The 19,968-nt window shown below is 51.1% G+C and overlaps 1 protein-coding gene across 3 annotated transcripts in view; it reads left to right on the top strand.

Annotated features, from left to right (window-relative positions):
• The window catches only part of AHCYL2 (adenosylhomocysteinase like 2), a 74,868-nt gene that overhangs the window by 37,528 nt on the left and 17,372 nt on the right, over positions 1-19,968 (top strand). For all 3 annotated transcript variants that reach the window (XM_059847634.1, XM_059847632.1, XM_059847633.1), the window contains exons 2-5: positions 506-614; positions 8,390-8,533; positions 12,514-12,614; positions 17,882-17,984. In XM_059847634.1, the coding sequence (XP_059703617.1) occupies positions 506-614; positions 8,390-8,533; positions 12,514-12,614; positions 17,882-17,984 (457 nt within the window). The remainder of the gene's footprint in view (positions 1-505; positions 615-8,389; positions 8,534-12,513; positions 12,615-17,881; positions 17,985-19,968) is intronic.

The raw sequence follows: 19,968 nt of genomic DNA, 5'->3' as shown, positions 1-19,968 counted from the left end.
ACGCCAGTAACCTCCTCCTGCGATGGAGCTGCTCAGCCATGGAGGGATTTGTTCTAAATTAGGGGAAGGAAAAGGACAAAAAAGAGAAGTTATTTCAGGCCAGCAGCTTCTTAGAGGAGGAACATAAACCCTGGTGTGTGTGCAAAGCCCCCGTCCCGCCGGGATCAGGGCGTTAATCCCGGCACAGCCCTGGCTGTAACTTGAGTTTGGTGAGGATTTTCCCTTCCTGTGGCTGTTCCTGATCCGGTGCCGTTCTGTTGTGCACTCCTAAAAACTTGTGTTCTCCAGCCATCTGTGTTCCCAAATTCAACAGTCTGGAGTGGCATCTCTGATCTTGGCTGGCAGGACTGAAATGAAACAAAATGGGCAATTTACCATCCCCAGTCCCCATAAATAACAGGAACTGTGCTCTGGGCCATGGCTGAGAAGGTGCCGGTGTCTGCTTTGGGTTCTTGGGATTGATCTGTTGTGTTTTTTACAGAAAATCCCTGATTTCTTTCCACAGATCCAGTTTGCTGACCAAAAGCAGGAGTTCAACAAGCGCCCGACCAAGATCGGCCGCCGGTCGCTGTCCCGCTCCATCTCGCAGTCCTCGACAGACAGCTACAGCTCGGGTGAGTGCAGGCAACTCCCACATCTGCTCTGGCCTCAGAGGGAAGCCATGGAAATAGGGGTTTGCTTTTTTCCTCATTGTCCTGTACAGCTGCATGGAAAATTAAATTGTTTTGGTGCTCTTCTGCTCTCTCCTTATAACCCCAGTGTGCAGCTGCTGCTCCCTTCCCTTCCCTTCCCTTCCCTTCCCTTCCCTTCCCTTCCCTTCCCTTCCCTTCCCTTCCCTTCCCTTCCCTTCCCTTCCCTTCCCTTCCCTTCCCTTCCCTTCCCTTCCCTTCCCTTCCCTTCCCTTCCCTTCCCTTCCCTTCCCTTCCCTTCCCTTCCCTTCCCTTCCCTTCCCTTCCCTTCCCTTCCCTTCCCTTCCCTTCCCTTCCCTTCCCTTCCCTTCCCTTCCCTTCCCTTCCCTTCCCTTCCCTTCCCTTCCCTTCCCTTCCCTTCCCAAACCTTCCCTTCCCAAACCTTCCCTTCCCTTCCCTTCCCTTCCCTTCCCTTCCCTTCCCTTCCCTTCCCTTCCCTTCCCTTCCCTTCCCTTCCCTTCCCTTCCCTTCCCTTCCCTTCCCTTCCCTTCCCTTCCCAACCCTTCCCTTCCCTTCCCAAACCTTCCCAAACCTTCCCTTCCCAAACCTTCCCAAACCTTCCCTTCCCAAACCTTCCCTTCCCAAACCTTCCCTTCCCTTCCCAAACCTTCCCTTCCCTTCCCTTCCCAAACCTTCCCTTCCCAAACCTTCCCTTCCCAAACCTTCCCAAACCTTCCCAAACCTTCCCTCCTCTCCTTCCAGTCCCAATCCTCCCAGGAAAACAGTGTTTGCACACTTTATTCCTGCTTGAGCATCATCTTCCCTCCTGTTCCCGAACAAATCCACAGGGATCCCACTGTAGGTTTGTTGCACATGAGGTTGGAGTCTTTGGGGACTTTGAAGGGCTCTTGGAAGGGGATTCTCCTGCTGGAATCCTCCTGGATGGATTTTTGGGATACTTGGCAGCTCACGGTGTATTTGGGGGGAATCTGGGTGTTTTCAGGGACCTTAGAGGTCACCTCATTCCGACCCCCTGCCGTGGTCAAGGATACCCTCCACAAGTCCAGGTTGCTCCAAGCTTTATCCAGCCCAGCCTGAGAGGTTCAAAGCTCTGATTCAGCTCTGGCAAGTTTGGAAAACCTCAGGAAACTCCAGCTCCAGCTGCTCCTGGTGGCTCATGGCTGGTGGCTGCACACAGACCTGGCTGGTGGCCAGAAGTCCTCCTGACCAGGAACTCTCCTTGGTGTTTTTCCACTCATTCCCACAATGCCGAGGATGTCGGAGATGAGCCGGGACAGGCCTGGGCTGTGAGGAGCTCTTGGCATTCCTCAGCAGGTTTGGAAGAGCAGAGCTGGAAAAGCCGTGCTTACCTGGTCACTCAGCTCCCAGCAGAGCTCCTCTCCAGCAGATGGAGGTTCTGATCTGATCCTGGACACCACAGTCCCATGGCTTCATCCCAGTTTTTGCGGGAAAGCCGACTGTTCCTCGTCTCCCTTCCCAGCTCCTGGCTTGCTGCTTCCTCTGTGCTGCTTTGCAGGCTTGGAGCAACCTCCAGAGTCTCTTCCAGAGGTTGGGATGAGCCCCCCAAAGGTTGGGCACCCCCTGGGTGACCCATCCTGCTGGCACTGACCGCGTTCCCATGGAAAAGGGACAAAGTCAGGAATGCTCATGCCACATTCTCTCCAGAGGCACAGCAGCCCAGGCTCTGTTGGGAATCCACAACTCCATCTGATCCCGGAGCACCTGGGAATGTCTGGGACTATTTCTGCAGACTCTGAGTCTGCTTCTCCTGGCTGATGTCACCGTGTTGGCTCCCAAGTCACAGCTGGAAGGACTTGGAACGACTTTGGGGAATTCTCCTCCTCTCCTTGCAATTAACATCAGGATTGCAGTTAATTATCTCGTGCAAATGTTCAATTTCCTGCTAATGAAAGGAGCAAGACTGGAATTCCTGATGGGGGACTTCAGTTCCCATGATGGCAGATGGAGGGATGGATGGAGGGATGGATGGAGGGATGGATGGAGGGATGGATGGATGGAGGGATGGATGGAGGGATGGATGGAGGGATGGATGGATGGATGGATGGAGGGATGGATGGAGGGATGGATGGATGATGGATGGATGGATGGATGATGGATGGATGGATGGATGGATGATGGATGGATGGATGGATGGATGAAGGAGGGATGGATGGATGATGGATGGAGGGATGGAGGGATGGATGGATGGATGGATGGATTGATGATGGATGGATGATGGATGGATGGATGATGGATGATGGATGGATGGATGATGGATGGATGGAGAGATGGATGGATGGATGGATGGGTGGATGGAAGGATGGATGGAAGGATGGATGGAAGGATGGATGGAAGGATGGATGGAAGGATGGATGGACGGACGGAGGGATGGACGGACGGAGGGATGGACGGACGGATGGATGGATGGATGATGGATGGATGATGGATGGATGATGGATGGACGGACGGATGGACGGATGGATGGATGATGGATGGATGATGGATGGATGGATGATGGATGGATGGATGATGGATGGACGGATGGATGGATGGATGGATGGATGAGGGATTGAGGGATGGATGGATGATGGATGGATGGATGGAGGGATGGATGGATGGATGGATGAGGGATTGAGGGGATGGATGGAGGGATGGATGAGGGATTGAGGGGATGGATGGATGGAGGGATGGATGGATGGATGAGGGATTGAGGGATGGATGGATGATGGATGGATGGATGGATGGATGGATGGATGGATGGATGGATGGATGGATGTGTGTTACCCACCACAGGCACGTTTTGAGGGTGGGATTAGGATAGGAATTTCTGGAATTCCAAGCCTCTGACTTCGTCCTGGTGGTGTTTCATATTTTTGGAAGGTTTTACAGGGAATAAACAGTTTTGTCCTTATTTGGGGCCTGTAAGAGGCTCAGGCTGCCCCTCTTTTGCCCTTTGTGACGCCAGTTCGGGCAGCCATGAGTGGAACCTCACCTCAAATATCAGCAAAGCCAGACTTGGCTGAGTTCAGGCTCTGACCTGGGCTTTGCTGGGGCAGGACATGGATGGAGGCCACCTGAGACCTGCTGCTTTCATCATTCTCTGGAAATCATGGAACTGTGGAATATCCGGAGTTGGGAAGGACCCACATGGATCCTGGAGCCCAATAACCTGCAAGTGACACATTGATAATGGAAATCATGGAATCCTGGAATGGCTCAAAGTCCACCCAGTGCCACCCCTGCCATGGCAGGGACACCTCCCTCTGTCCCAGGCTGCTCCAAGCCTTCTCCAACCTTGGACACTTCCAGGGATGTGGAATCCTCAACCTCTCTGGACGGAGATACAAACATGTAACACAAATAATCCAGTTTATGTTTCAGTTTTCCATAGCTCACAGAATGCCAGGCCCAGGGAGGAAGTTTGCATTCATCAGCTTTGGAGAATATTTTTAGGAAACTGTCCCATCAATTAATGACAGGAATCCTTTCCTTTCAGTCCTTGTTTTTCATTTTACAGAAAAGCAAAGGCAAAATTGACTTTTAGAGATTTGGTTTGCTCTTGTATTAACTATCAGCATTCATTTAATTACTGTAATTATATGTACACTTTTATATTTTAGATTGATTTAATAGTATAGAATCTCCTGCCTATGAAAATATGGTGACTCCAGGCAGGATTTTTTTTTTTTGTTCAGAAAAATTACTTTTAATCCCCAGAACCAAAACTCCCTGGTTTTAAAACAACCTCTACACAGATTAACTCTCTTCAAGGAACTAATCCTCCTCCAACTAATTAATCCTTCCTCCTGGAGCCCTTGGCATGGAGTTTAGTTTTATATAAGGTGCCCTTTGTGGCTAATCCAGGCTCCTGGTCCCTCGGGATCTGCTGTGGGATTGGGAGCAGAGCTGGAGCCCCGCTGCCCTCGGGGGTTGCTGGCAGGGTGGGACTCACCCTGCACCCCTGCCGAGGATGGGGAGAAATTCCAGCAGTGCCTGATTCCCTCCTCATGCCCTGGGATGGGGAGCTGGGCAGCTCTGGGGGAGCCTGGCACACCCACGGTGCCCAGGCTGAGCTTTTTCCTGGGAATCCTGAAACCCTTCCCACGAGCCAGGAGGGGAAACCTGAGCTGTTGGGTCGTGCAGGAAACACATCCCCAGGCCAGTGTGACACTTCTTGGGGCTTTGGTGTGGAAATGTCACTGGAGCCCGTCGGGGCAGAGATTGTTGGGTTTTCTCTGAATGAATGAATGGATGAAGGGGCTGTTGGAATCCGTCCCCACTGGAGGCCTGGATGCCACTGGAATGCTGCAGCTCTCTGGGAACGCTGCTGGGATCAGCACTGTGAGAGCCTCCCCCCCTTCCTGCTGCCCCATGCCCCCAGTGCAGACTTGGGGTGGAAACTGGGAATCCTGACGTTGGCTGGAGCAGCTCCCGTGGGTTCCAGAGGCCTGTGGGGATGTGGAAGGAGGAGTGTCCATCACCGTGTCCATCATTCCCAGTGATCCAAAGTATCAGCCAGCTCCACCAGGGCCATCATGGGTGGAGCTGTTCCACCACGGAATTCCTGTGGGATGGAGCAAATCGTTGGATGCCAGGCTCCAGGTTCAGTTTACAAGCACTACATGAGCTGGAGAGGAGGGCTTGGAGCAGAACAATTCCATGAGGAATGAGGGAATGGCCAGCTGGGTCCTGGAAGGTTCACCTGGAGAGGAGGGCTTGGAGCAGAACAATTCCATGAGGAATGAAGGAATGGCCAGCTGGGTCCTGGAAGGTTCACCTGGAGAGGAGGGCTTGGAGCAGAACAATTCCATGAGGAATGACGGAATGACCAGTTGGGTCCTGGAAGGTTCACCTGGAGAGGAAGGACTTGGAGCAGAACAATTCCTTGAGGAATGTGGGAATGACCAGTTGGGTCCTGGAAGGTTCACCTGGAGAGGAGGGCTTGGAGCAGAACAATTCCATGAGGAATGAGGGAATGGCCAGCTGGGTCCTGGAAGGTTCACCTGGAGAGGAGGGCTTGGAGCAGAACAATTCCTTGAGGAATGAGGGAATGGCCAGTTGGGTCCTGGAAGGGTCACCTGGAGAGGAGGGCTTGGAGCAGAACAATTCCTTGAGGAATCAGGGAGTGGCCAGTTGGGTCCTGGAAGGGTCACCTGGAGAGGAAGGCTTGGAGCAGAACAATTCCTTGAGGAATGTGGGAATGACCAGCTGGGTCCTGGAAGGTTCACCTGGAGAGGAGGGCTTGGAGCAGAACAATTCCATGAGGAATGTGGGAGTGGCCAGCTGGGTCCTGGAAGGTTCACCTGGAGAGGAAGGGCTTGGAGCAGAACAATTCCATGAGGAATGTGGGAATGGCCAGCTGGGTCCTGGAAGGTTCACCTGGAGAGGAAGGCTTGGAGCAGAACAATTCCATGAGGAATCAGGGAGTGGCCAGTTGGGTCCTGGAAGGGTCACCTGGGGAGGAAGGACTTGGAGCAGAACAATTCCATGAGGAATGAGGGAATGACCAGCTGGGTCCTGGAAGGTTCACCTGGAGAGGAAGGGCTTGGAGCAGAACAATTCCATGAGGAATGTGGGAATGGCCAGCTGGGTCCTGGAAGGTTCACCTGGAGAGGAAGGGCTTGGAGCAGAACAATTCCATGAGGAATGTGGGAATGGCCAGCTGGGTCCTGGAAGGGTCACCTGGAGAAGAAGGCTTGGAGCAGAACAAATCCATGAGGAATGAGGGAATGGCCAGCTGGGTCCTGGAAGGGTCACCTGGAGAAGAAGGCTTGGAGCAGAACAAATCCATGAGGAATGTGGGAATGACCAGCTGGGTCCTGGAAGGGTCACCTGGAGAGGAGGGCTTGGAGCAGAACAATTCCATGAGGAATGTGGGAATGACCAGCTGGGTCCTGGAAGGTTCACCTGGAGAGGAGGGCTTGGAGCAGAACAATTCCATGAGGAATGTGGGAATGGCCAGCTGGGTCCTGGAAGGGTCACCTGGAGAGGAAGGCTTGGAGCAGAACAATTCCATGAGGAATGTGGGAATGACCAGCTGGGTCCTGGAAGGGTCACCTGGAGAGGAAGGCTTGGAGCAGAACAATTCCATGAGGAATGAAGGAATGGCCAGCTGGGTCCTGGAAGGGTCACCTGGAGAGGAAAGAGGAGCTGGGATTTGGAGCTCATTGCATTTCTCTGGCTGCTGGTGCCAGTCCTGGAAGATGGAAGAAGAGGTTTGGTTTCCCACAGTGGGGGAGGATTCCAGAGAATCCAAAAATGTGGCACAATCCGAAATCCGAATTCCAGAAGATGTGGCACAAAAGATTCCTTCAGCTGATCCAAAGTGGTGGTTGATCCATCACGACTCCAATCAAAAACGGATGTGGTTTTAGTCAAGTACATGGGATTGTAGGAATCCAACAGGAAAGGGGATTTCCAGCTCCATGAAGGGCTCTTCCATGTGTCTGCCATGGTCTAATTCCATAATCAGAGGTTTGGAGGACACTGATCAGGAAGGAAGACAATTCCTGACAGCTCCTGGAGGGAATTCAGCACATCCACACCCGCTCTCAAGGCAGAGCCTCAATCCATCCCGTGGGGCTCAGGACAGGATCTGGTGATCCCTGGCTTTCCAAACAATTCCCAAAATCCCCTGAGGACGGGGAGCCAGCAGCTCCTGGGACAATCCACACCAGGCTGGTGGAGAAGTTCCTGCCAGCCATCCCACGTGAGCCTCCCGAGCAGCAGCAGCTCATGGTCACTGAGGGAACACCAAAATGGAGCAAGTCCAAGGATTGGGAATCCCACAGTAACGGGATAATCATCCACTCACACCCCCCGACTGCCTGGGGTGAAATAGGGCCTGACATTACAATTCCTGCTGGGCTTGGGAGTGCTCTAAACCTCAGCAGGCGCTTTGGGGGATGGCTTGGAGGTGTGGAGGCCTGAATTTTGGGAAGAGAGGTGGGAGAACTTTGGGAAGAGAGGTGGAAGAATGCTTGGGAAGAGAAGTGGGAGAACATTTGGGAAGAGAAGTGGGAGAGCATTTGGAAAGAGAAGTGGGAAAACCTTGGGGAAGAGAGGTGAGAGAACTTTGGGGAAGAGAGGTGAGAGAACTTTGGGGAAGAGAGGTGGGAGAGCATTTGGAAAGACAGGTGGGAGAACCTTGGGAAGAGAGATGGGAGAACTTTGGGAAGGGAGGTGGGAGAACTTTGGGAAAAGAGGCTGGAAAACTTTGGGAAGAGAGGTGGGAGAACTTGGGGAAGAGAGGTGGGAGAATATTTGGGAAAAGAGGTGGGAAAACTTCTGGGAAGAGAGGTGGAAGAACTTTGGGAAGAGAGATGGGAGAATGTTTGGAAAGAGAGGTGGGAGAACTTTGGGGAAGAGAGGTTGGAAAACTTTGGGAACAGAGGTGGGAACTTTGGGAAGAGAGGTGGGACAATTTTGGAGAAGAGAGGTGGGAGAACTTTGGGAAGAGGGGTGGGAGCAGGCCATGGAGATGAGCCCGTGTGGGAAGCAGGCAGTGCTCAATCCCATCAGCTCTGCTGTGGTGTTGAAGCAGAGGTCAATGAGAATTAAAAATTAATCCCAGGTAAATCCAGCTGGGAAAATCACCCTTGTGAGGAGAAGGAGAGATCCCAGCTGGGGGTGGAAGAGCATCCACGGACACCCTCTGTGGGCCACCCACACCCTTCCCTGTGGGGCTGGGGATTTGGGGGGTGTTCCACCCCGTTCCTGACCTGCCCTGCTCCCTGCAGCTGCCTCCTACACGGACAGCTCGGACGATGAGACCTCCCCGAGGGACAAGCAGCAGAAGAACTCCAAGGGCAGCAGCGACTTCTGCGTGAAGAACATCAAACAGGCCGAGTTCGGGCGCCGCGAGATCGAGATCGCCGAGCAGGGTGAGGGGCTCCTCCTCCTCCTCCTCCTCCTCCTCCTCCTCTGGGGCTCCTCCTTCCCCAAACACCTCCTGCTGAGGCTCCCCACCCCCTTCCTGTTGGGATGGGACAGCCTCTGTGGGGTTTGGGAATTGGGAAAGCCTCTGTGGGGTTTGGGGGATGGGAAAGCTTCTGTGGGGTTTTGGGGGATGGTGGAGCTTCTCTGGGGTTTGGGAATTGGGAAAGCCTCTGTGGGGTTTGGGGGATGGGAAAGCTCCTGTGGGGTTTGGGGGATGGGAAATCTGTGGGGTTTGGGGGATGGGACAGCCTCTGTGGGGTTTTGGGGGATGGGAAATCTGTGGGGTTTGGGGGGATGGGACAGCCTCTGTGGGGTTTGGGGGATGGGAAAGCTTCTGTGGGGTTTGGGGGATGGGAAAGCCTCTGTGGGGTTTGGGGGGTTGGGAAAGCATCTGTAGGGTTTTGGGAATTGGGACAGTTTCTGTGGAATTCTGGGAGATGGGAAAGCCTCTGTGGGGTTTGGGGGATGGGGAAGCCTCTGTGGGATTTTGGGGGATGGGGAAGCTTCTGTGGGATTTTGGGAATTGGGACAGTTTCTGTGGAATTCTGGGGGTTGGGAAAGCCTCTGTGGGGTTTGGGGGATGGGAAATCTGTGGGGTTTGGGGGATTGGGAAAGCCTCTGTGGGGTTTGGGGGGTTGGGAAAGCCTCTGTGGGATTTGGGAATTGGGAAAGCCTCTGTGGGGTTTTGGGGGTGGGAAAGCTTCTGTGGGGTTTGGGAATTGGGAAAGCCTCTGTGGGGTTTTGGGGGATGGGAAAGCCTCTCTGGGGTTTTGGGGGATGGTGAAGCTTCTGTGGGGTTTGGGAATTGGGAAAGCTTCTGTGGGGTTTGGGGGGATGGGAAATCTGTGGGGTTTGGGGGGTTGGGAAAGCCTCTGTGGGGTTTTGGGGGGATGGGAAAGCTTCTGTGGGGTTTGGGGGGATGGGAAATCTGTGGGGTTTGGGGGGTTGGGAAAGCCTCTGTGGGATTTGGGAATTGGGAAAGCCTCTGTGGGGTTTGGGGGGATGGGAAATCTGTGGGGTTTGGGGGATGGGAAAGCTTCTGTGGGGTTTTGGGGGTTGGGAAAGCCTCTGTGGGATTTTGGGGGATTGGGAAAGCCTCTGTGGGTTTTTGGGGGGATGGGACAGCCTCTGTGGGGTTTTGGGGGGATGGGAAAGCTTCTGTAGGGTTTGGGAGTGGGAATTGGGAAAGCTTCTGTGGGGTTTTGGGGGTTGGGAAAGCTTCTATGGGGTTTGGGGAGATGGGAAAGCTGTGGGATTTTGGGGGATGGGACAGTTTCTGTGGAATTCTGGGGGATGGGAAAGCCTCTGTGGGGTTTTGGGAATTGGGAAAGCTTCTGTGGGGTTTTGGGAGATGGGAAAGCTTCTATGGGATTTTAGGGGTTGGGAAAGCTTCTGTGGGATTTTGGGAAGAGGAAAGCCTCTGTGGGGTTTTGGGGGCTAGGAAAGCTTCTGTGGGGTTTTAGGGGATGGGAAAGGAGTTAGAGTGTTGTGCTGTGTGGTTCCAACTAACTATTAAAGGACTATTCCATAGTCAAAATTATTTTTTTTAAATCAGTAGAAAAGATGAAATCCATCCCATAAACATCACAATTTTGGTTTAGCTTGATTGTCTCAAAAAAACCCCAAAAAACCCCAAAAAGCAAAGGCCAGGCAGGGTTTGGATCTTGGAGAGGTGGAGCAATCAGCAAATCCCAAATCCTCAGCCCAGAGCTGATTTTCCTGCAGCCTCAGCGGGGAGGCAGAAATAGAGAACAATCTAGAGAAAAACAGAGAAAAATCCAGCAGGATTTGGGGTCATTTGGATGGATTTGGGGTTTTCTCTCCAGGCTTTGGCTGTTTTGAAGCTGCCACAGCCGTGCAAATTCATGGGAACGCCAGGCAGGTGTTCTTGACCCCATTCCTGTTGGGATGGGGAAGCTTCCGTGGGATTTTGGGGATGGAAAAGGAGTTACAGGGTTAGGGGTACTCTGCAATCAAACCAGTTTGGTTAAATCAGCAGAAAAGATGAAATTCATCCCATAAATGTCACAATTTTAGCTTGTTTACCTCCAAAAAAAAAAAAAAAAAAAAAAAAAAGCAAAGGCCAGGCAGGATTTAGGTGCTGGATGTTGGAGAGGTGGAGCAGCAAACCCCAAATCCTCCCCCAAAGCAGATTTTCCTGCAGCCTCACCTGGGGGGAGAAATTTGAACGTAGCAGGGAAAACTCCAGAGGGATTTTGATGAGTTTGGGATGTGGGGATTTTGATGTGTTTGGGATGTGGGGATTTTGATGTGTTTGGGATGTGGGGATTTTGATGTGTTTGGGATCTGGGGATTTTGATGTGTTTGGGATCTGGGGATTTTGATGTGTTTGGGATGTGGGGATTTTGATGTGTTTGGGATCTGGGGATTTTGATGTGTTTGGGATGTGGGGATTTTGATGTGTTTGGGATCTGGGGATTTTGATGTGTTTGGGATCTGGGGATTTTGATGTGTTTGGGATGTGGGGATTTTGATGTGTTTGGGATTTGGGGATTTTGATGTGTTTGGGATCTGGGGATTTTGATGTGTTTGGGATCTGGGGATTTTGATGTGTTTGGGATCTGGGGATTTTGATGTGTTTGGGATCTGGGGATTTTGATGTGTTTGGGATGTGGGGATTTTGATGTGTTTGGGATGTGGGGATTTTGATGATCTGGGGATGTTGATGTGTTTGGGATCTGGGGATTTTGATGTGTTTGGGATCTGGGGATTTTGATGTGTTTGGGATCTGGGGATTTTGATGTGTTTGGGATCTGGGGATTTTGATGTGTTTGGGATGTGGGGATTTTGATGTGTTTGGGATTTGGGGATTTTGATGTGTTTGGGATCTGGGGATTTTGATGTGTTTGGGATTTGGGGATTTTGATGTGTTTGGGATCTGGGGATTTTGATGTATTTGGGATTTGGGGATTTTGATGTGTTTGGGATCTGGGGATTTTGATGTGTTTGGGATCTGGGGATTTTGATGTGTTTGGGATCTGGGGATTTTGATGTGTTTGGGATCTGGGGATTTTGATGTGTTTGGGATGTGGGGATTTTGATGTGTTTGGGATTTGGGGATTTTGATGTGTTTGGGATCTGGGGATTTTGATGTGTTTGGGATTTGGGGATTTTGATGTGTTTGGGATCTGGGGATTTTGATGTATTTGGGATTTGGGGATTTTGATGTGTTTGGGATCTGGGGATTTTGATGTGTTTGGGATCTGGGGATTTTGATGATCTGGGGATTTTGATGTGTTTGGGATGTGGGGATTTTGATGTGTTTGGGATCTGGGGATTTTGATGTGTTTGGGATCTGGGGATTTTGATGATCTGGGGATTTTGATGTGTTTGGGATGTGGGGATTTTGATGTGTTTGGGATTTGGGGATTTTGATGTGTTTGGGATCTGGGGATTTTGATGAGTTTGGGATCTGGGGATTTTGATGTGTTTGGGATCTGGGGATTTTGATGATCTGGGGATTTTGATGTGTTTGGGATCTGGGGATTTTGATGTGTTTGGGATCTGGGGATTTTGATGATCTGGGGATTTTGATGTGTTTGGGATCTGGGGATTTTGATGTGTTTGGGATGTGGGGATTTTGATGATCTGGGGATTTTGATGTGTTTGGGATCTGGGGATTTTGATGTGTTTGGGATCTGGGGATTTTGATGTGTTTGGGATCTGGGGATTTTGATGAGTTTGGGATCTGGGGATTTTGATGAGTTTGGGATGTGGGGATTTTGATGTGTTTGGGATCTGGGGATTTTGATGTGTTTTGGATCTGGGGATTTTGATGTGTTTGCTCTGGAGGCTCTGGCTGTTTTGAAGCTCTGTGAGTTTATGGGAAGGCCAGGCAGGGGGGCTGTTCCCCCTGAGCTCTTCCCACCCCATCCCCATTTTCCTTTTCCCGTTTTCCCCGCAGAGATGCCGGCACTGATGGCTCTGAGGAAGAGAGCTCAGGGGGAGAAGCCCCTGGCCGGGGCCAAGATCGTGGGCTGCACTCACATCACAGCACAGACGGCGGTGAGAGCCCAGCCCCAAACCCAAATAGGCCATTCCCACTGCTCATCCCTAAAACTGACCCCACACAGGCCATTCCCACTGCTCATCCCTAAAACTGACCCCACACAGGCCATTCCCACTGCTCACCCCCCAAACTGACCCCACACAGGCCATTCCCACTGCTCACCCCTAAACTGACCCCACACGGGCCATTCCCACTGCTCATCCCTAAAACTGACCCCACACAGGCCATTCCCACTGCTCATCCCCCAAACTGACCCCACACAGGCCATTCCCACTGCTCATCCCCCAAACTGACCCCACACAGGCCATTCCCACTGCTCACCCCCCAAACTGACCCCAAATGGGGCATTCCCACTGCTCATCCCCAAACTGACCCCACACAGGCCATTCCCACTGCTCATCCCCCAAACTGACCCCACACAGGCCATTCCCACTGCTCATCCCCCAAACTGACCCCACACAGGCCATTCCCACTGCTCATCCCCAAACTGACCCCAAATGGGCCATTCCCACTGCTCATCCCTAAAACTGACCCCAAATGGGCCATTCCCACTGCTCATCCCCCAAACTGACCCCACACAGGGCATTCCCACTGCTCATCCCTAAACTGACCCCACACAGGCCATTCCCACTGCTCATCCCTAAACTGACCCCACACAGGCCATTCCCACTGCTCATCCCCAAACTGACCCCAAATGGGCCATTCCCACTGCTCATCCCCAAACTGACCCCACACAGGCCATTCCCACTGCTCATCCCCCAAACTGACCCCACACAGGCCATTCCCACTGCTCATCCCCAAATTGACCCCAAATGGGGCATTCCCACTGCTCATCCCCCAAACTGACCCCACACAGGCCATTCCCACTGCTCATCCCCAAACTGACCCCACACAGGCCATTCCCACTGCTCATCCCCAAACTGACCCCACACAGGCCATTCCCACTGCTCATCCCCAAACTGACCCCACACAGGCCATTCCCACTGCTCATCCCCAAACTGACCCCACACAGGCCATTCCCACTGCTCATCCCTGAACTGACCCCACACAGGGCATTCCCACTGCTCATCCCTAAAACTGACCCCAAATGGGGCATTCCCACTGCTCATCCCCAAACTGACCCCACACTGGCCATTCCCACTGCTCATCCCTAAAACTGACCCCAAATGGGGCCATTCCCACTGCTCATCCCTAAAACTGACCCCACACAGGCCATTCCCACTGCTCACCCCCCAAACTGACCCCACACAGGCCATTCCCACTGCTCATCCCCAAACTGACCCCAAATGGGCCATTCCCACTGCTCATCCCCTGAACTGACCCCACACAGGGACAGGAGGGATCACCTACAACTGAGAGAGGAGGGATTCCCTAAACCAGACCCCAAATAGGGAGAGAAGGGACACCCTAAAACTGAGAGAGGAGGGATTCCCAAAAACAGACCCCAGAGACAGGAGAGATTCCCTAAAACTGACCCCAAACAGAGAGAGGAGGGATTCCCTAAAACTGACACAGGGAGAGGAGAGATTCCCTAAACCTGACCCCAAACAAACAGAGAGAGGAGCAATTCCCTAAAACTGACCCCAAACAGAGAGAGGAGGGATTCCCTAAAACTGACCCCAAACAGAGAGAGGAGGGATCCCCTAAAACTGACCCCAAACAAACAGGGAGAGGAGGGATTCCCTAAACCTGACCCCAAAGAGGGAGAGGAGGGGCTGCCACTGTCCCCACATGGGACAGCAGTGTTTCCTCCTGGATTTGGGACTTTACCAAATGAACTCTTAACATAGAAAAAATAAACTCTGGAGTTCTTATTTGTGGCACCCATTGAAATGGCTTTAAAAAGGCTTAAATTACAAAATTGTGCAGTTTTCTGGTGCTGCCTGAAAACAAATTCAGGTCCCTTGGAATCATCCAACCCTGGAATGGTTTGGGCTGGAAAAGACCTTAAAAATATCCCATTCCAGTGGGCAGGGACACCTTCCACCACACCAGGTTGCTCCAATGTGACCTTGAAGCTTAAACCCAACTTCAGAGAGCCTCCAGAAACTTAAACCCAACTTCAGAGACACGCCCAGAAACTTAAACTCAACTTGAGACCCCCCAGGAGCTTAAACCCAATTTCAGAGACCCTCCAGAAACTTAAACCCAACTTCAGAGCCCCCCCAGGAGCTTTCCAACAAACAGCAAACAAGCCCCTTGATTTTGCTGATTTTCCCAGTGTTTTTGCAAACAAAACTCCCAATTTTGTTGATTTTCCCAATGTATTTCCAAACAAAACCCACTGATTTTCCCGGTGTTTTTGCAAAAAAAAAAAAAAAAAATCCCAAAATGTGCTGATTTTCCTGGTCTTTTTGCAAACAAAACCCCGATTTTGCTGATTTTTCCTGGTGTGTTTGCAGATAAACCCTGATGTCACTGATTTCCATGGTGTTTTTGCAGATAAAACCCAAATTTTGCTGATTTTCCCGGTGTTTTTGTAAACAAACCCCGCAATGTTAGTGATTTCTGTAGTGTGTTTGTGTAAACACACCCGGTTTTTGCTGATTTCCGTGTGTTTGTGTAAACACACCCGGGTTTTGCTGATTTCCCTGTGTTCGTTAAACACACCCGGGTTTTGCTGATTTCCCTGTGTTTGTGTAAACACACCCGGTTTTGCTGATTTCCGTGGTGTGTGTTTGTGTAAACACACCCGGTTTTGCTGATTTCCGTGGTGTTTGTGTAAACACACCCGGGTTTTGCTGATTTCCGTGTGTTTGTGTAAACACACCCGGTTTTGCTGATTTCCCTGTGTTTGTGTAAACACACCCGGTTTTGCTGATTTCCGTGGTGTGTGTTTGTGTAAACACACCCGGTTTTGCTGATTTCCGTGGTGTTTGTGCAAACACACCCGGGTTTTGCTGATTTCCGTGGTGTTTGTGTAAACACACCCGGGTTTTGCTGATTTCCCTGTGTTTGTGTAAACACACCCGGGTTTTGCTGATTTCCCTCTGTTTGTGTAAACACACCCGGGTTTTGCTGATTTCCGTGTGTTTGTGTAAACACACCCGGATTTTGCTGATTTCCGTGGTGTTTGTGTAAACACACCCGGGTTTTGCTGATTTCCGTGGTGTTTGTGTAAACACACCCAGATTTTGCTGATTTCCGTGTGTTTGTGTAAACACACCCGGATTTTGCTGATTTCCGTGGTGTTTGTTAAACACACCCGGGTTTTGCTGATTTCCGTGTGTTTGTGTAAACACACCCAGGTTTTGCTGATTTCCCTGTGTTTGTGTAAACACACCCGGGTTTTGCTGATTTCCGTGGTGTTTGTGCAAACACACCCGGGTTTTGCTGATTTCCGAGTGTTTGTGTAAACACACCCGGTTTTGCTGATTTCCCTGTGTTTGTGTAAACACACCCGGGTTTTGCTGATTTCCGTGTGTTTGTGTAAACACACCCGGGTTTTGCTGATTTCCGTGGTGTGTTTGTGTAAACACACCCGGGTTTTGCTGATTTCCGTGTGTGTGTGTGCAAACACACCTGGGTTTTGCTGATTTCCCTGTGTTTGTGCAAACACACCCGGGTTTTGCTGATTTCCGTGGTGTTTGTTAAACACACCCGGGTTTTGCTGATTTCCGTGGTGTGTGGGTAAACACACCCGGGTTTTGCTGATTTCCGTGTGTTTGTGCAAACACACCCGGGTTTTGCTGATTTCCGTGTGTGTGTGTGTAAACACACCCGGGTTTTGCTGATTTCCGTGGTGTTTGTGCAAACACACCTGGGTTTTGCTGATTTCCCTGTGTTTGTGTAAACACACCCCGGGTTTTGCTGATTTCCGTGGTGGGTGTGTAAACACACCCGGATTTTGCTGATTTCCGTGGTGTTTGTGCAAACACACCCGGGTTTTGCTGATTTCCGTGGTGTGTTTGTGTAAACACACCCGGGTTTTGCTGATTTCCGTGTGTTTGTGTAAACACACCCGGGTTTTGCTGATTTCCGTGTGTTTGTGTAAACACACCCGGGTTTTGCTGATTTCCGTGTGTTTGTGTAAACACACCCCGGGTTTTGCTGATTTCCGTGGTGTTTGTGTAAACACACCCCAGGTTTTGCTGATTTTCGTGTGTTTGTGTAAACACACCCGGGTTTTGCTGATTTCCCTGTGTTTGTGTAAACACACCCGGGTTTTGCTGATTTCCGTGGTGTTTGTGTAAACACACCCCGGGTTTTGCTGATTTCCCTGTGTTTGTGCAAACACACCCGGGTTTTGCTGATTTCCGTGTGTTTGTGTAAACACACCCGGGTTTTGCTGATTTCCGTGGTGTTTGTTAAACACACCCGGTTTTGCTGATTTCCGTGTGTGTTTGTGTAAACACACCCCGGTTTTGCTGATTTCCATGGTGTGTGTTTGTGTAAACACACCCGGATTTTACTGATTTCCGTGTGTGTGTGTAAACACACCCGGGTTTTGCTGATTTCCATGGTGTTTGTGTAAACACACCCGGGTTTTGCTGATTTCCGTGTGTTTGTGTAAACACACCCGGGTTTTGCTGATTTCCGTGGTGTGTGTGTGAACACACCCGGGTTTTGCTGATTTCCGTGTGTTTGTGTAAACACACCCGGGTTTTGCTGATTTCCGTGGTGTTTGTGTAAACACACCCGGGTTTTGCTGATTTCCCTGTGTTTGTGTAAACACACCCGGGTTTTGCTGATTTCCGTGGTGGGTGTGTAAACACACCCGGGTTTTGCTGATTTCCGTGGTGTTTGTGCAAACACACCCAGTTTTGCTGATTTCCGTGTGTTTGTTAAACACACCCGGTTTTTGCTGATTTCCCTGTTTTTGTGTAAACACACCCGGATTTTGCTGATTTCCGTGGTGTTTGTGTAAACACACCCGGTTTTGCTGATTTCCCTGTGTTTGTGCAAACACACCCGGGTTTTGCTGATTTCCCTGTGTTTGTGTAAACACACCCGGGTTTTGCTGATTTCCGAGTGTTTGTGTAAACACACCCGGGTTTTTGCTGATTTCTGTGTGTTTGTGTAAACACACCCGGGTTTTGCTGATTTCCATGTGTTTGTGTAAACACACCCGGTTTTTGCTGATTTCCGTGGTGGGTGTGTAAACACACCCGGTTTTGCTGATTTCCGTGTGTTTGTGTAAACACACCCGGGTTTTGCTGATTTCCGTGGTGTGTGTTAAACACACCCCGGTTTTTGATGATTTCCGTGGTGTGTGTTTGTGCAAACACACCCGGTTTTGCTGATTTCCGTGTGTTTGCTGCAGGTGCTGATGGAGACGCTGGGAGCGCTGGGAGCTCAGTGCCGCTGGGCCGCCTGCAACATCTACTCCACCCTCAACGAGGTGGCCGCTGCCCTGGCCGAGAGCGGTACGGACGGCGCTCCGCTCCCTGCTCCTGCCGTCCTTCCCTGCTCCTGCACTCCTTCCCTGCTTCTTCTTTCCCTGCCCCTGCCTTCCCTGCCTTCCCTGCCCCTGCCTTCTCTCCTCCTGCCCTCTCTGCTCCTGCCCTCCCTGCCTCTGCCTTCCCTCCTCCTGCCTTCCCTCCTCCTGCCTTCCCTGCCCCTGCATTCCCTGCTCCTGCCTTCCCTGCCCCTGAATTCCCTCCTCCTGCCCTCCCTGCCCCTGAATTCCCTCCTCCTGCCCTCCCTCCTCCTGCCTTCCCTGCCCCTGCCTTCCCTGCCCCTGCCTTCCCTGCCCCTGCCTTCCCTGCTTCTTCCTTCCCTGCTTCTTCCTTCCCTGCTTCTTCCTTCCCTGCTTCTTCCTTCCCTGCTTCTTCCTTCCCTGCTTCTTCCTTCCCTGCTCCTGCCTTCCCTGCCCCTGCATTCCCTGCTTCTTCCTTCCCTGCTCCTGCCTTCCCTGCCCCTGCCTTCCCTGCTTCTTCCTTCCCTGCTTCTTCCTTCCCTGCTTCTTCCTTCCCTGCTTCTTCCTTCCCTGCTTCTTCCTTCCCTGCTTCTTCCTTCCCTGCTCCTGCCTTCCCTGCCCCTGCATTCCCTGCTTCTTCCTTCCCTGCTCCTGCCTTCCCTGCCCCTGCATTCCCTGTTTCTTCCTTCCCTGCTCCTGCGTTCCCTGCCCCTGAATTCCCTCCTCCTGCCCTCCCTCCTCCTGCCCTCCCTCCTCCTGCCTTCCCTCCTCCTGCCTTCCCTGCCCCTGCATTCCCTGCCCCTGCATTCCCTGCCCCTGCATTCCCTGCCCCTGCATTCCCTGCTTCTTCCTTCCCTGCTTCTTCCTTCCCTGCCCCTGCCTTCACAGGGAATTCCTCCTTCATTTACATGGAATTCCTCCTGGGTTTTATAGGGAATTTCTCCTGGGATTTATAGGGAATTCCTCCTGGGATTTATAAGGAATTTCTTCTGGTATTTACAGGGAATTCCTCCTGCATTTTATAGGGACTTTTCCACTGGATTTTATAGAGAATTGTTGGATTTTGTAGGGAATTCCTCCTGCATTTTATAGGGAATTCCTCCTGGGTTTTATAGGGAATTTCTACTGGGTTTTATAGGGAATTTCTACTGGGTTTTATAGGGAATTTCTACTGGGTTTTATAGGGAATTTCTACTGGGTTTTATAGGGAATTCCTCCTGGAATTTATAGGGAATTCCTCCTGGGATTTATAAGGAATTTCTTCTGGTATTTATAGGGAATTCCTCCTGCATTTTGTAGAAAATTCCTGGATTTTATAGAGAATTCGTTCTCCATATTCCAGGTAATTCCTGCTGCAGTTTATAAGGAACTCATCCTGGAGTTTATAGGGAATTCCTCCTGCATTCTGTAAGGAATTCCTTTGTCATCTTATAGGCAATTCCTCCTGTGTTTTATAGGGAATTCCTCCTGTGTTTTCTAGGGAATTTTTGCTGGTCCCTCATTTTTAGCTTATTTATCACCCCTTTGGAGTTTTTTTCCCTGCATTCTCTTCAGTTTAGAATAAACCTACAGCACAAAACCCCCCTCTTCCAAAGCTCTGGAACTCTTGGAACATTTTTTTTTCCTGAACTTACCCAGGTAAAACCCCTGGGGTTATCCAGATAATATCTTCGGTCTTGCCCGGGTAAAATCCTTGGTAAAAATGTCATTTGTGAGCTGAAGCTGGAAGTTGTTTTGCTCAGAGAAACAAAGCTAAATTGGGTTTAGATTTTATAATTTGGGGCATAGCTCAGGTGAAAGAGAGAATTTGGGGGAAGTGTGATTCACGGAGCAGAAACGGAGCCTGTGGGGGTTACCTGGGAAATAAATCCTGGGTGTGTCCAGGGCCTTTGCCTGGCTAAATCCAGGGCTTTTCCCTAAAACCAGGATTTTACCCCAGGTTTTAACCTGGATCTGGCCAGGAATTTTACATGGAAAAAGACCAAGGATTT

The sequence above is a fragment of the Haemorhous mexicanus genome, chromosome 5 (genome assembly GCF_027477595.1).
Source record: "Haemorhous mexicanus isolate bHaeMex1 chromosome 5, bHaeMex1.pri, whole genome shotgun sequence".
NCBI classification, from domain to species: Eukaryota; Metazoa; Chordata; class Aves; order Passeriformes; family Fringillidae; genus Haemorhous; species Haemorhous mexicanus.
The sequence above is the reverse complement of the archived record's forward strand: the minus strand, read 5'-3'. Positions and strand labels throughout refer to the sequence as shown.